The sequence below is a fragment of the Python bivittatus genome, unplaced genomic scaffold, assembly GCF_059951505.1.
Source record: "Python bivittatus isolate LINGU-HERP-01145 unplaced genomic scaffold, Pbiv_v1 ctg000020_np1212, whole genome shotgun sequence".
In the NCBI taxonomy this organism is placed as follows: domain Eukaryota; kingdom Metazoa; phylum Chordata; class Lepidosauria; order Squamata; family Pythonidae; genus Python; species Python bivittatus.
Window position 1 is genome coordinate 81,601,300 of NW_028277030.1, and position 13,909 is coordinate 81,615,208.

Genomic DNA, 13,909 nt, shown 5'->3' on the forward strand with positions numbered 1-13,909 from the left:
AATGTTAGGTAGAAGGGAAAATTGTTGACTGTCCAATTAAAAATAGAAGGCTCATGTAAACCTGTCTTGAATGTGATTTTCACAGCTGGATGTTCCGAAAAAGAAATAGTATATCATCATCATCATCATCATCATCGTCATCTCAATTTTCCTTGGTAATAACATAAAACAGGACTTCTGCCCAAATAGGTTGCTTTGTGGGGAGATTGTCCTGCAGATAACTTGGTCCTAACCCGTTGAGTTAAGATTTCATAGGCAATTACCAATGCCTTGAGAATCAAATCCAGTAATGAATTGAAAACTAGCATTGATTGCTTGATTTATTATATCCCAACACAATCAGTTTAACTCTTGATTGATGCAGCAGATTTGATATAAAATTATGCAAAAAGCAATCCTTGGAATCATCCTGGTTGTATTTTCTATCAAAATACACTGTAGTAATTGTACACTTCTTTACTGGCTTTGACTTTTGGGTCTTTAATGTGCCTCTACAAAGTGAAGTATATATTTTCATGACTTTTGTCTACAGAATAGTGAGGATTCATTATTACAGCATTCAACTCTTCATCTACAGAGCTTGGGCACAGCATATACAGTGGTGCTTAAAAGTTTGTGAATCCTTTTGAATGTTCAATATTTCTGCATAAATATGACCTGAAATGTGATCTATTCTCCACACAAGCCCTAAAGCTAGATAAAGAGAACCCAATTAAACAAATGAGTCAAAAACATTATACTTGTTCATTTATGTATTGAGAAAAATGATCCAAAGCTACATATGTGGAAAAGAGGTCAAAAGTAGGTTTGTGCAAAATGTTTTGATTTGAACCATTTTAAGCTAAAACCACCCTGGTTTGAGTGTGAAACAGCTGCTTTGATAATGGATGCACCCAAAATGCTTGAAATAGCCAATTTTGTGTTTGAGAATGGTTTGAATTAAAAATTTTGCACACCCCTAGTCCATAAATCAGAACTTTCCAGCTTAAAATCAAATAGGAAATAATGTGGCATTTGTCACTATTTATATTTTATTGGTGGGGGGAAATACTCTCAGATTGAAGAAAATGGAAACTCTTTAAATAACTGATCCACATACTTTATCAGATAATCTGAGATGTTCTGTTACCAGATTCTTCAAGATGAGTGACTGTTCAGTTCAATATTTTTCTGTTTTGTTGATAGGTGATCTGGAAAGTGCTCCTGTTCTGATTAACTATGGATACGATGGGTGCTTGTTTGAATTTGAATGGCATACTGCTGCTGCCTGTGTCCTGTCTAGAACAAAAGGAGACCACTGCAAAGTTTCAGATCCTCAAGCTGGTATGTAGCTAAACAGAACCTGTGATAGGGAACTGAGATTTCCTGTCTGCATTTAACATTTTGTGTCAGCTAGTAGCACTGTTTTTGTCTTCTTTCCAACACAGAAGTGTAGGACATATGCATATTGGAATACTTTGAAATGGTTATTACATATGATGCATCTTTCCTCTTGTGAAAACTGTCTCAAGCTCATTCACAACTTTTATTAAATAAGTTTTTTTTATTTCTACTTAGGAGTTTCCTTCGACTTATCACCACTAATGAATGAGTCTTTCTCAATAACCACTAGTGATTATACCTTCTACATTAGTATTTGTGGCTCTTTGTCAAATAAGTATTGTAGATCAGAGTCTGCAGCCTGTCAAGTAAAGAAAAAGTAAGTGTTGTGCTTATGCCTTATTCCTGTAGCAGGGCAATCTGAAATGGATATCTTCCTTCTATTTAATCCAGAGGCAGGGGTATAAAGGATTTGGACATTGGTTCCTATGGGAAAAGAGCTCTCTTTCTCAGTTCCACTCACACTCATGCCTGCAAGTTCTGCCTGCCATCCTTTTTTTCAGGACCACTTCAATCAGAGATCTTTGCTTACTTTTACTTTTTATTTTCTATGCTTCTTCTTTTCTTTTCCTCTCTTTCGTTTTTCTTTTTCGAAAACTTCAGCTAAGCAGTGGCCAACAGTGATCAAGTGAGGGGTTTAGGCTCTAGCCATGCAGCAGTAAGGCACCCATGGCTCCCTGCTCACATCCCCCTGGGTATGAACAATGGTGCAGCTTCTGAATTTATGGCTATCAGTCACACACCTCTCATAGTCACTGGAGGAGCCATTGCCTCCTCTCCTTGGGGAGTCAGAGACCTGGGGATGGAGGTCAGTGGCATTGGGAACCTGATCCCCCTATCAGGTACCCAGGAACATCAAGTTACTAATGTTGCTCTGCCAGGTATCATCTGGTCCTGAAGGTCCACTGAGTTTTGGTTTTCTGAAGAAGACCATGGAGCATTTACTTGGGTTGTGACTTCACAAGACAGTCTGCACCTATAACCAAAACACCTTGGGAGGATAAAAAAAGGGTGGGAAATCCAAACTTTGGGGGGGGGGGCAGCCTGGAGCAAGCCATGGTGGGGGAAACAGGGAAAGGGGGTAGTGGTTAACCCTAATCACAGAGGGTAAGGATCAGCTTACCTTTAAAGGTAGAAGTAAGTCACCAGGTGAGGGAAAGACAACCAGTCCCTCCTTCATGTCATCAAAGTCATCTGGCTTGGATGTCTCCCTTCAAACCTAAGTGGAAAGAGAGGATGCTATCCCTGAATGAGGAAGAGGATGAATAACCAGTCCATGAGTCCATAGACTATTCCAAAAAAGCAGATTTTCCACAAACTACACAAGAAAGTAGGGAAAAAAACCTAGAGCCATCTATGTCGGTCTTGCTGAACCTGCTAATAGGTCTGCTCTGGGACTGTATTCACACTCATGTTTCCCTTCCCCCAAGCATTCAACGAAGTTCTTGAGACAGTGTAAATGACCCTGGAGGTGACAAGAGGTGGCTCCTTCCTGGCCACCAAACTCTATAGCTTTTTTCAGGCACCCCTTTTTCCCTCCCCCCTCCCCTTCCTTGGTAGTTGCCTCCATGGGACCAGCAGTTTTAGGGGGCACAGTAGACGCAGAGCACGTGAGGCAACAGCCCTAACCACAAGGACCTCCTTGGCTACTACATTCTTTGAGCCGTGCCCTAGATAATTTCCTAATTGACAAACCTATGAAGTGCACCCCATACATATGAACGTCTTAAAGTGCCCTTGTAACAAAAGATTCACAGCAAGCTGAATTGACCCTGAGTGGTGACAGGGAGAAGACTCAGTCAGGAACCTGTGGTCCAGTAAACCAAATTGCTTCTATTAACTGACTATAACTCAGTAGGAAGGGATAAATAATAATAAGGTCACACGGATGGGTTTATCTAAAATATTCCAATGTCATGCTGTAATTTCTACTGTGTCTACCTTTCTTTGTCTTGCCTTTGCAATGTAGTGGGCCAAAGGTATATAAACTCTGGTTCTGCTTTTGCTCATGGCTGTTCAGCAAAGTGCAGAGCTTTGCTGGGAGCTCAGCATACTGTATTATTGATTACATACAAATAAAAGTATGTTGTATTTTCAAAGTGATTTGGTTGCTTTAGATAAGTCAGGTTTGGCCACAACATCCTAATGGATTTTGTTGTCAGATGCACAAAATTTGGTCATAAATGCACACATTGGTCAGAAAATGTTTTTTTAAAATTACCGTTGTATTTGTAAATGGTTGCTAAACAAGGTAGCCACAAAACGAGGAGTGGCTGTAATAAAAATCTCATGTAATGGTATCTAGAAAAAAAAGTTGTTGATTGTGAGCTGAAAACATGGTGGAAACAGTCATGGGTATATCTGGGTTTAGTAAAGTGGCAGTTGGATTAACTGCGCTAGAGAAAGTTGATCCATAAGATTGAATTTATCAGTCAAGAAACATATACTTGACAGTTACATGTGCTATTGTAATGCACCCTAATTTTTGTGAATATGACATTATTCTGGGACATTTAAAGCAAACTTACATGAAATTGCATTAATGTGTAATTCTAGTGGCCAAGATTTTTGGAATCTTGGGATGCCCAGCTCTCAGCTCTCCTATTACAATGGAATTATCCAGCTAAACTATCAGAATGGCACACCCTACAACAATGCACAGCAAACAAAACGGTCTACCCATATAACGTTCCTGTGTGATCGTGATGCAGACAAAAGTGTACTTGAATATCAGGTAGGAACTGAGTAAGAGCAATTTCCTTTCATTCTGTTCTTTGCACTACATCCTTAGCTCAGCTCTTGAACGGTTAACATAATGGTCAATTAACTCATCAAACCTATTTTTGGAGTAGTGCAGAAGGGGAATGGTAATTCCATCAGCCTCATATGCTTTGCAGATCTATTTTTATAGGTTGCCTAGAAGGCGTCAAGAGATTGGCTCTGATATTAAGTAATTTTTGGATATTTTCATATAATTATTACCCTTTGGGATGCATTACACATACATTACTGCTTTAAAGCATTACTGCTCAGGGGTCCCCTTGCCAACCCATTCATAAAATTGGCATATGGAACATTTCCAGTTACACATCGCCAATTTACCAGAATGCTATCTGCCAACCCCTGTAACCACTCCTGATGCAGGATGTTTCTTCCTATCCTGACTTACTTTTGTTATTTTTCTGAACAGGTGATTATATTTCTGAGCAAAGTACTGTCTTGCCTTTTTTATTTTCCAAAGGAGCCTATATGGCTTATTTGGGCTCTGAGAAACTTTTGGAAGTGGAGATAATGCTGGAATCTGGCACTTTACTGTATAGCATGAAAGCTGTCTTTTCTTTTTCTAACGTCACAGTTATAAAACTTTAAAAAGTTAAAGTTAAAAAAAATCTGTTAAACTTTAATAGTTACATTTGGGTGAGAGGAGGAACTTAGTGGCCATTAAAAGAAGATGTATTCATAGTTGTCCTGGGCAGTGTGTTGGGGAATCTGTAGTTAAGCACGTACACATTGAAAGTTCTTGTTTAGGGACTACTGCTTATAATTGCAAGTATCTGTATAGATTCTACTGAACATTCTGATGGAAAAGCCTGAATCTATAAAAGCAAAATCAGTATCTGTAAGCTAAAATTTCTCTTCTCATTTTGAACTGTCATAATATTATGGTCTTTCTTTGCAATCTTGATTTTTTGCTTTCTGTATTTTTGATCATGATAACTTAGGAGGAAGACAAGTTCACATACAACTTCAAGTTGTATACTCAGTATGCTTGTCCAGAAATACCCACAGAATGTGTTGTGATAGATCCTCAAACCATGGAGCAATACGATTTGTCAAGGTAAACAAGAAAATAGAATGTAAATTCTAAATATGTGGAAGAATGCTCAGCTAGCAATTTTTCCAAGCCAAAAACAATCTTGTATTTCATTCTTAATGCTACCTTGCATAGATCAGTAGTGCTGTCATTATGCTTAACAATCTAAAATCAGTGTGTTATTGTGGAAAAGTAGCTTATTACCCTACAACTCCTAAAGACTGTCCGCTTATAGTTTTAATTGTTCAGCTATCAGTATTGGTATTGTTTCTGGTGTGGATAAGTTGTATTAAACTTTATTTTCTCAATAGTGTGATTTAAATTAACACCATATAATTTTAGTGTATTTTAATGCTTAACTCAGTAGGGAAATGTATGAATACAATTACTCCTGCCTCATTTCTGAATATGTTATTGCTAACTATAACTTTTGTTGTTTTTAAAAAATTGACATATATTTAGAGGCTTAATAATTTTTGGTCCATTTTTAGTTTATCACTATTTGGTAATGTAAAAGAAAATTGGTTTGCAATGGACAACTCTGGAGAGAACATTCACAAAAAATACTACATAAATATCTGCCGACCTTTGAACCCCATCCCAGGATGTGACAGGAAAGCATCCATCTGTGAAATGACATTCAAGAGGGGCGAGAGTGTGAGTATATCCATGCTGTAGAGAGACAAAAATCAAAACTAATGTACCCCCTGTTTTTTGTCCTCGTGGGTATTTATATAATCTGTGGACAAGACCTGGACTGTTTTTATAATCTTCACAGAAAGAATGTGTGCATTTCTTATTGTATTGTTTTAAAATATTTTTTCTTATTATAAATGCCTTTGCTTTAGAATGATTTCATTTCTCTCATTTCAGGCTGGCTCTTCTAACATTTCCAATAGTAACCTTGGGATTGCCCGGCGAAGTCCCATTTTTGAAGGACATGGTAGAATCCTTCTAAATTATACTGGTGGGTCTCTGTGCAGAAGGGCTGATGATGACAAGTTGGAGCCTTTCTCAAGCCTCATCCATCTTATTTGTACCAAGGGCCTTCTTGTAAGTTTCTGATAGGCATCATCATTCTTGCACTATAGCTTCATAGTGGTATGGGATTTGACCGCCACTATTTAAGAGTAGGAAACATCTTACAGATTAATAACTGGATGAATTATTTGATTCCTCTTGTCATATGAAATGTAAATGGATCTTATACCTATTCAACTGGAGTAACATGTATAATCTGTTTCTCATAATTGTCCAAGTATGCTTTGAAAATTGTGTGGCTCATTTCATCTTAATCTAGCTGAAGTATCATTCAAGAGTGGAAATAAAGCAAGGCCCTAGAATTTACAGAAATACAGAAAACTGGAAATTTTCAAAGCAGCTTAACATGGACCAAATATACTTAGTTAATTCAGAATGCTAAATGACAATAATGTTGGGAAATCAGAACGGAAGGGAATAGCTTGATCACAACTGCAAGATTGCTACATGCACAAAGATGGAAAGATCCACAAATACCTATAGTGGAAGAATGGATTATTAAATTAATGGACTTGGCTCAAATGGTGAAGTTAACAGCTTTATTAAGAGATAATACTGTTTCTAAATTTGTCTCCTTGTGGCAACCTTTTTTAGACTATGTGCTCGTGCAGGAAAAAAATGAGGCTTTGATTGTGGGTTTTAAAGATTAGATGGTTTGTGTTGATAGAAATAATGTGAACTTGGATTAATTAGTGGCAAGAAATTATTCCTTTTTAATTTGTATTTATATCTGTATTGGAGATAGTCGGAAGTCATTTTCTGTTTCAATTTTCTATCTATTTTCACTTTTATAGTTTTTGTCTTTTTTCTTTTAGTTCTATTTTCTATCTTCTTCAATCCTAAATAGAAGTGATGATGGTTGAGCAAGTTCTGTGTTTTAGAGGACAGTTGAATGCATTCTCCCTCAGTCTATAGCCATGCTACTTTCTAGTGGTCCAGGTACTAATCAGGTCCAGCTAAGTAGTTTTTCAGTATTTCCCAGATTGGAACAACAACCCATTTCAGATTTACTTATCTGTCTTTGAAAGCATTTTCAAACTTGAAATGTTACCCTCCCAAAGTATTGTTCCAAAATTAGCACAAAATATATAATATGTTCCTTTTAATGTATATATAAAATTTAATATATATATATGGTTTTTTTATCCTGCCTTTATTTTTATAAATAACTCAAGGTGACAAACATACCTAATACTCCTTCCTCCTCCTATTTTCCCCACAACAACTCTGTGAGAGGGTTGGGCTGAGAGAGAGTGACTAGCTCAAAGTCATCCAGCTGGCTTTCATGCCTAAGGCTAGACTAGAAGTCACAGTCTCCTGGTTTCTAGTCTGGTGCCTTAACCACTAGACCAAACTTATCCTATTCCTTATCTTAACTTTGAGACCTCTTATATTTCCAGAACAGCAGCCCAAGATTTGTAGAGATAAGAGACTGTGTTGCAACTTTTCTGTGGCAAACTGAAGCTGCCTGTCCAGTTACCACAACACAAGGCGAGTCTCAGGTAAGGGGCAGAAAAGATTTATACAATTTGCAGTTTAAAGCTGCATGCTGTGTGTATATATAAATGTAAATCCTTATATCCCATCTTTTGCTTGTTGACCTGGAATTCAATCTGAGAAAGTTTGCATGCAGGCTATAGATAAAAGCATGTTTCTGCTGCCTCTCCCTTCTTCTCCTCTTCAAAGACTAATTCTAGATTTGGATTCTTACCCAGAAACTCATTTTTAATTTTCAGTATGAGGAAAGCCCTCTGGGAGGTGACTAGGATAATAGAGGCGAGCACTTGAAGCAAGCAAACTTACAAAGGGCTCTGATGTTTGGATTCATTTCTTATTTGACTTCTTACAACATCCTTTCTTTTGAAATTGGGTTCTGCCTAGACCGTTCTCTTAAAGAGCTAATTAGGGGCAAACTTGAAATTCTGTTTTTTTTAAAAACTTCCATGGAAGATATGAGACATAAGGGGCATAGCCCTAAAACCTTGCATGTGACTTGCCAAATATGCTTTGGAACTAACACTACTGTAGATAGAGGGCGCTTTTGTAAACATCAGTAACCTTGCTTTGTTTTATATCCACTGACTTTTAATGTGATAAAAGTCCTTCATATAAATAGCTTAGAACTTACCTCTAGGTAACCATAATCTATATGGAATATATTACTTCCTTGACTTTTTATTTCTACGACTGCAAATGTTTTAAGTGTATGGATTGTGTCTTTTCCTGCAGAGCTGTTCTGTAAAAGACCCAAACACTGGATTTCTATATAACCTGGAACCATTAGCTTCAGAAAAAGCATACCTAGTCCAAGGAATTAAAAAAAGCTACATGGTAATAATTTTCTTTTCCAAGTTCATATCTTGTGGTTTTTCTGCAGTGAGTTAATAAATCAGTGTGCTTTCTTGAGAGTAGGGTAAGAAAGCACTCAGAACCATCTCTTAGGTATTGATAAAAGAATTCCTCATAATAGTAATGCTAATAAAGAGCAAATAAATATATTGTGAGCTATTTGTCTTGGGAAAAGCTCTGGCCCAGGAACTGAGCAAATGATTTATGTGCCAGATTTAGTAGTTAAGGGTCAAAGACACCTCATTTAAATCCTGGAAAGCTGCTACTGAACAAAACAGAAGATACTGAGTTAGATGGGCTAATGTAAAAGGCAGCTTCCAAAATCTTTGTTGTGGAATCAGAATTTTTCAGGCCAAACTCAAAGCTCACATTTATATTCTGTATCACTTTGGATGAGCTGAAAAATGTGTAAAGATGCATGAATAAAAAAGAAGGTTGTAACTGAGGAGTTTGGTCTTGATATCATGTCCATCAAATAGCAGAAAATCTAACATATATTGATTGTGTTCAATCTCTTAGGTAAGTATCTGCAGACCAGCCAAGGAATGTGGGCCTATTGATGGTGCTCAGGTTGATGATTCAATTGGTGGATGTGAAACACAAGACCTGGAACACATTCGCTTGGTGAAACTGAACAAAACTCTTCAGTTGTCTACAGAAGGATATCTGTCACTTACTTATACAGGTAGAGTGACTGTGGCTTGCTTTGTAAATGTTTGCCTTCTGATTTAGTCACTATCACAGTTTTTCGAGAGATGATATTTAGTCATTAGTCATCCCATCAGACTTTCTCCTGCAGTCTGTGGTTCCTACAGGTCATATCTAGAGAAACAACTATTCTTTTTAATCCAAAGGAAAATAAAGGGTCAATGTACAGTGTACAGTTTGTTGGCCATTGCCTCAGAAATTTTTAATACTTGCCCTCCTCCTGAATCCACAGACAAAAAGGTTTATGCTTCTCCATAGCCCTGTAAAAGAAAAAAGATTGGAGCTTAAAGATTTGGAGATTGTGGAATTCAAGTTATAAGAAGGCCCAGTGAGTGAGATTGTAGAAAGTGTTCATTACTTACAGTGTATAATTTACCACCATAATATTTTAGTACTTGCTCTTTTTTTTTTTTACCTATAATAGTTAGGTATGCCAGTGAACTTATCCTGACCCAGTCACGGAAACTAATGTTTTATTTTTTAAGACTATATGTTATAATCTGAACTTGAGTGAAAGTCCTTCCCTTGCTACCCCTGAAAACTACCATGCTTTTCCCTTCATTTAACTGTACCGTTCTAGTGTTTTTTGCCTTTCTTTCTATCTGATGTTCTAAAATGTGCAGATTTAAAGGAATAACATATACAGGTAGTCCTTGTTCAGCAACCACTCATTCAGCGACCATTCAAAGTTACAGTGGCACTGAACGAGGAGACTTATGGCTGGTCCTTGTAGTTGCGGCTGTTGCAGTGTCCCTGGGGTCACTTGATTGAGATTGTGCACTTGGCAACTGGCTTGCAATTACAGTGTTGCAGCATCCCTCATGGGATGTCATGCTTTATGACCACATTGCTTAACAATGGAGTTCCCAGTCCCAATTACTGTAGTTAACCAAGGACTACTTGTAAAGAGTTGGAGAATACTTTGTCCTGAAGTTTTATTTTTATTTTCCAGGCCCCAATGACAGTTTCATCATTACTTTTACTTGTAATCAGTCCTATCCTGGAAACATCAAATTTGTACATGAAGAAATGAATTCTGCACGAAATATTCATAATACTTACTTTGAGTTCTACACAGCCTTAGCTTGCCCACCTGCTCCAGTTGATTGCCAAGTCACTGGTAAGTAAACTAAGATAGGTAGATTTTCCATCTCAGAGACTAAGTGTTTCTATATATGGTTTTTTTCCTACATTCAAATGGTAATTGGTGGACTTGTTTCTACAACAGTTAAGGCTTCTTTCCTCTTTGAAGAGAACACTTGAAAATGTTGGACTAGGTGAACTCCAAGGTCCCTTCCAACCTCTGATTTTAATTCCATGAGAATGGGATTGGAAGGCAAGGAGAGAGAAATTAAAAATGTGTACACAAAATTTATATCCATTCCCCTGCCTTGCAAGCTCTGTAGGTTTCTGAAACCAACATTTGTGTTTTTCTTAGAAAGTTTGGCTGAAGAGCATGTTAAGAATACTCTAGGTAAACTTGAATTTGACCTCTCTCTTTTGAAATCCTGGTGGATATAGGGATGTGAAAAATGTTACATGCACAGACTATGTATGGCTCAGATCATATATGCATGGCCAGGAACAGGTATTCTAGGATAGGAGACAGCAGGGTGGAAGTAAAGCTAGTGATGGTGCAGGAAAGATATGGCAGAAGGACAAGCAGACCAAGTGAAGTTAGACTCTGCTTAAATTCAGGTGCAGGAATGAAGTGCTTAGACCGTAAGGAAGGGGAAAGTTAGCTTGGACCAGGTTTATATGCTTGATTTCTAGCACAGCAGTGGCTGCAAAAAGAAAAGGAAGAAAGTGCTTGGTGGGTGGGCTGGTATGCAGGCCAGTTGGAGGAGGAAAGAATAGGATGAGGTACACTAGACTTATCCTACCTGTCTTGCAAGAACCTTCTGGAATTTGTCTCAGTTGAAACCCAGAAAAAAAAAACAAAAAGTTGCAGATTTCAGTTCAGCTGTGACCTGCTCAGAACTAATCTGACCAGATCTCTGACCCACAGTAAGTTTGTCCTGTGCAAGAAACAAGACACATTTTTTCTTTCATGCACATCTGTAGTGATTGAGACTGTATTTAATAATAACAAAGCAGTATAATTTTTTCAGAAATAAGAGAGAGGCTATCGTCGACTGAATGAAGGCAAGGCTGAGCAAATTTCAGAGTTATGGGGATCTGCTTTGTTATTTTCTAGAATCCCAAGATCCTCCAAGTGAACCTGATTTAAAAGATACAGAATTTAAATAATTCTGAGCCCAGGTGGTTGTTTTGTGTACCAAAACTAAACTGACTTCATTACTCTTCCACCCAAAGCATTAACTACTTTTTAAACCCAAGTTTCTTTCATGTTAGTGATAAAAAAAAATTGATTTTTGAGGTGCTAGTCATTTTGTTGTTGTTCTGTTTAGTAATTCTTTTTGATTATACTACAAATCATCCAGAAGTCTATCTTCTGCCCATCCCTTTGTTAAGGTACTGTAGTGGTTTTTGTGTATTTTTTTTCCTTATAAATTATAATGTTAAAAAAGAAAGAAAAAACTTTTAAGTGCAATCTTTCTGAATATTGCAAAATTATTTTTAAATGTAAGTTTAAAATACTGACTCTTAAAAAAGATGTTTTAAAATGTAGGAGGTCTAAAATTATATGTTCCTTTATTTTTACCAGAGTGGGGGCTGTATTATTATGATCTGATTTAAAACATTCACTGATTACTCAGAACTTTAGATAAAGAGAAATTAAAGCATTAATGCTGTCATATATCTCTATAAATTTTTTGGCTAAAATAATTTTTGTTTATATCTTGAGATGTGCTTGAATATTGTGATATAAAGATACTGGATGTATATTGTGGGAGCTTTGAGCTAGTAAACAGTTGCAACTATGTATGGTGAAGCACTCAACATTTATCTGTAGAATCTTCTGATTTCATAATGCATATTGTGTTTTAATGTTATTTTATTACTTTGCTCTTCAAATGTCAGGCTTGGATGACTAACCTCTTGGAAATTGGGGTCTGACTTGGATAAGGAGGATTTGATTTAATCAAGCATTTCCAGTTCCTGCTTGTGTTTTCAGATTCTGATGGCAATGAATATGATCTGAGTGACTTGAGCAGAGATCATGATCCTTGGGTTGCCCTGGATACAACAGCAGATGCGAAAAAAAGAACTTTCTATCTCAATGTTTGCAGGCCACTTCCTTATATACCAGGCTGTCCAGGTAAGTATCTTAGATTAACTAATGATGTACAGTATTGGAACTGAAGAACTGTCAGTGCCATAGGCTTAAATACACATCCTTCTGAAAAATCTTCTTTGTATTCTCCAAATTTTTGCTTTTTTATATGTATATATTCTGCTTGTTTCTTCCCTTCTCTTGATGAATTTGGATAGCTAGCATAGCAGAGAAACTATAGCCTTTCTTGATACTTCTTAGCACAAGATCCTCTAATGTCTCCTGCAGTTTTGGGCTACCAGTGCTTAGAATTCAAATGAACAGACATAGTTGAACAGACTATGGTGATAAGGTTCATGCAATAGACTGAGCCAGGAATCTGCATCCTGTTACTCATGGGCTGCAAGCTTCTTCCCAGTAGTAATTTTGTGGCTCATTTTTGATTGAGTGATTGATTACATGCCATCAGGTTGTTGTCGATTTTTAGTGACTACATAGATAAATTTTCTCCATGATAATCTGTCCCTAACCTGATCTTTCAGGTCTTCCAATGGTGCACTCATCACCACTTTAACTGAATTCATCCACCTTGCTGCTGGTTGTCCTCTTCTCTTTTCTTTCACCTTTCCAGCATTAGACCCTTCTCCAGAGAGCTAGGACTTCACATAATGTGTCCGAAGTAGGATAATTTGAGCCTAGTCATTTGTGCTTTGAGTGAGAACTCTGGGTTGATCCATTTCTTTATTTTCTTGGCTGTCCATGGTATTCTCAGGAGTCTTCTCCAATACCAACATTCAAAAGCGACAATACTCTATCTTGCTTCTTCAAAGTCCAACATTTGCTTCTATAGAGTATCACAGGGAATACCATAGCTTGCATGATTCTGGTCTTTGTAGGTAGGCTCAAATTATCTTACTTCAGACACATTATGTGAAGTCCTAGCTCTCTGGAGAAGGCTCTAATGCTGGAAAGGTGAAAGAAAAGAGAAGAGGACAACCAGCAGCAAGGTGGATGGATTCAGTTAAAGTGGTGATGAGTGCACCATTGGAAGACACATCACAGCATTTGAATATGTTTTCCAGGACCTTCATGGCTGCTCTGCCAAGTGCTAGTTTGTGGCATATTTTTTGATTGCTTGTTCCTTTGCTGTCTGATGGTTGGTCCTAAAAGAGAGAAGCTATTCACCATTTCAGTATCTTCATTGTCAATTCTGAGGCTGGTTGTAATGACAGAAATGTTGTCATTAGTTTGGTCTTCTTTAATTTTAGTCCCAATTTTTTCACTGTTTCCTTGATTTTTATTACTAGAGCTTGCAGATCCTTTGCATTTTTGACTATCAGGGTAGTGTCATCAGCATAGTGCAGGTTATTGATGTTTTTTCCTCCAATTTTAAAACCATGCTCCTCATCTTCTAATCCAGCTTCATTTAACATATATTC

At 37.3% G+C, this 13,909-nt stretch overlaps 1 protein-coding gene across 1 annotated transcript in view; it reads left to right on the forward strand.

Annotated features, from left to right (window-relative positions):
* The window catches only part of IGF2R (insulin like growth factor 2 receptor), a 100,300-nt gene that overhangs the window by 38,578 nt on the left and 47,813 nt on the right, over positions 1–13,909 (forward strand). Inside the window, exons 14-24 of the mRNA XM_088142760.1 lie at positions 1,186–1,323; positions 1,558–1,699; positions 3,937–4,114; positions 5,103–5,218; positions 5,686–5,851; positions 6,068–6,247; positions 7,636–7,737; positions 8,465–8,566; positions 9,104–9,269; positions 10,245–10,412; positions 12,372–12,515. Coding sequence (XP_087998886.1) covers positions 1,186–1,323; positions 1,558–1,699; positions 3,937–4,114; positions 5,103–5,218; positions 5,686–5,851; positions 6,068–6,247; positions 7,636–7,737; positions 8,465–8,566; positions 9,104–9,269; positions 10,245–10,412; positions 12,372–12,515 — 1,602 coding nt within the window. The remainder of the gene's footprint in view (positions 1–1,185; positions 1,324–1,557; positions 1,700–3,936; positions 4,115–5,102; positions 5,219–5,685; positions 5,852–6,067; positions 6,248–7,635; positions 7,738–8,464; positions 8,567–9,103; positions 9,270–10,244; positions 10,413–12,371; positions 12,516–13,909) is intronic.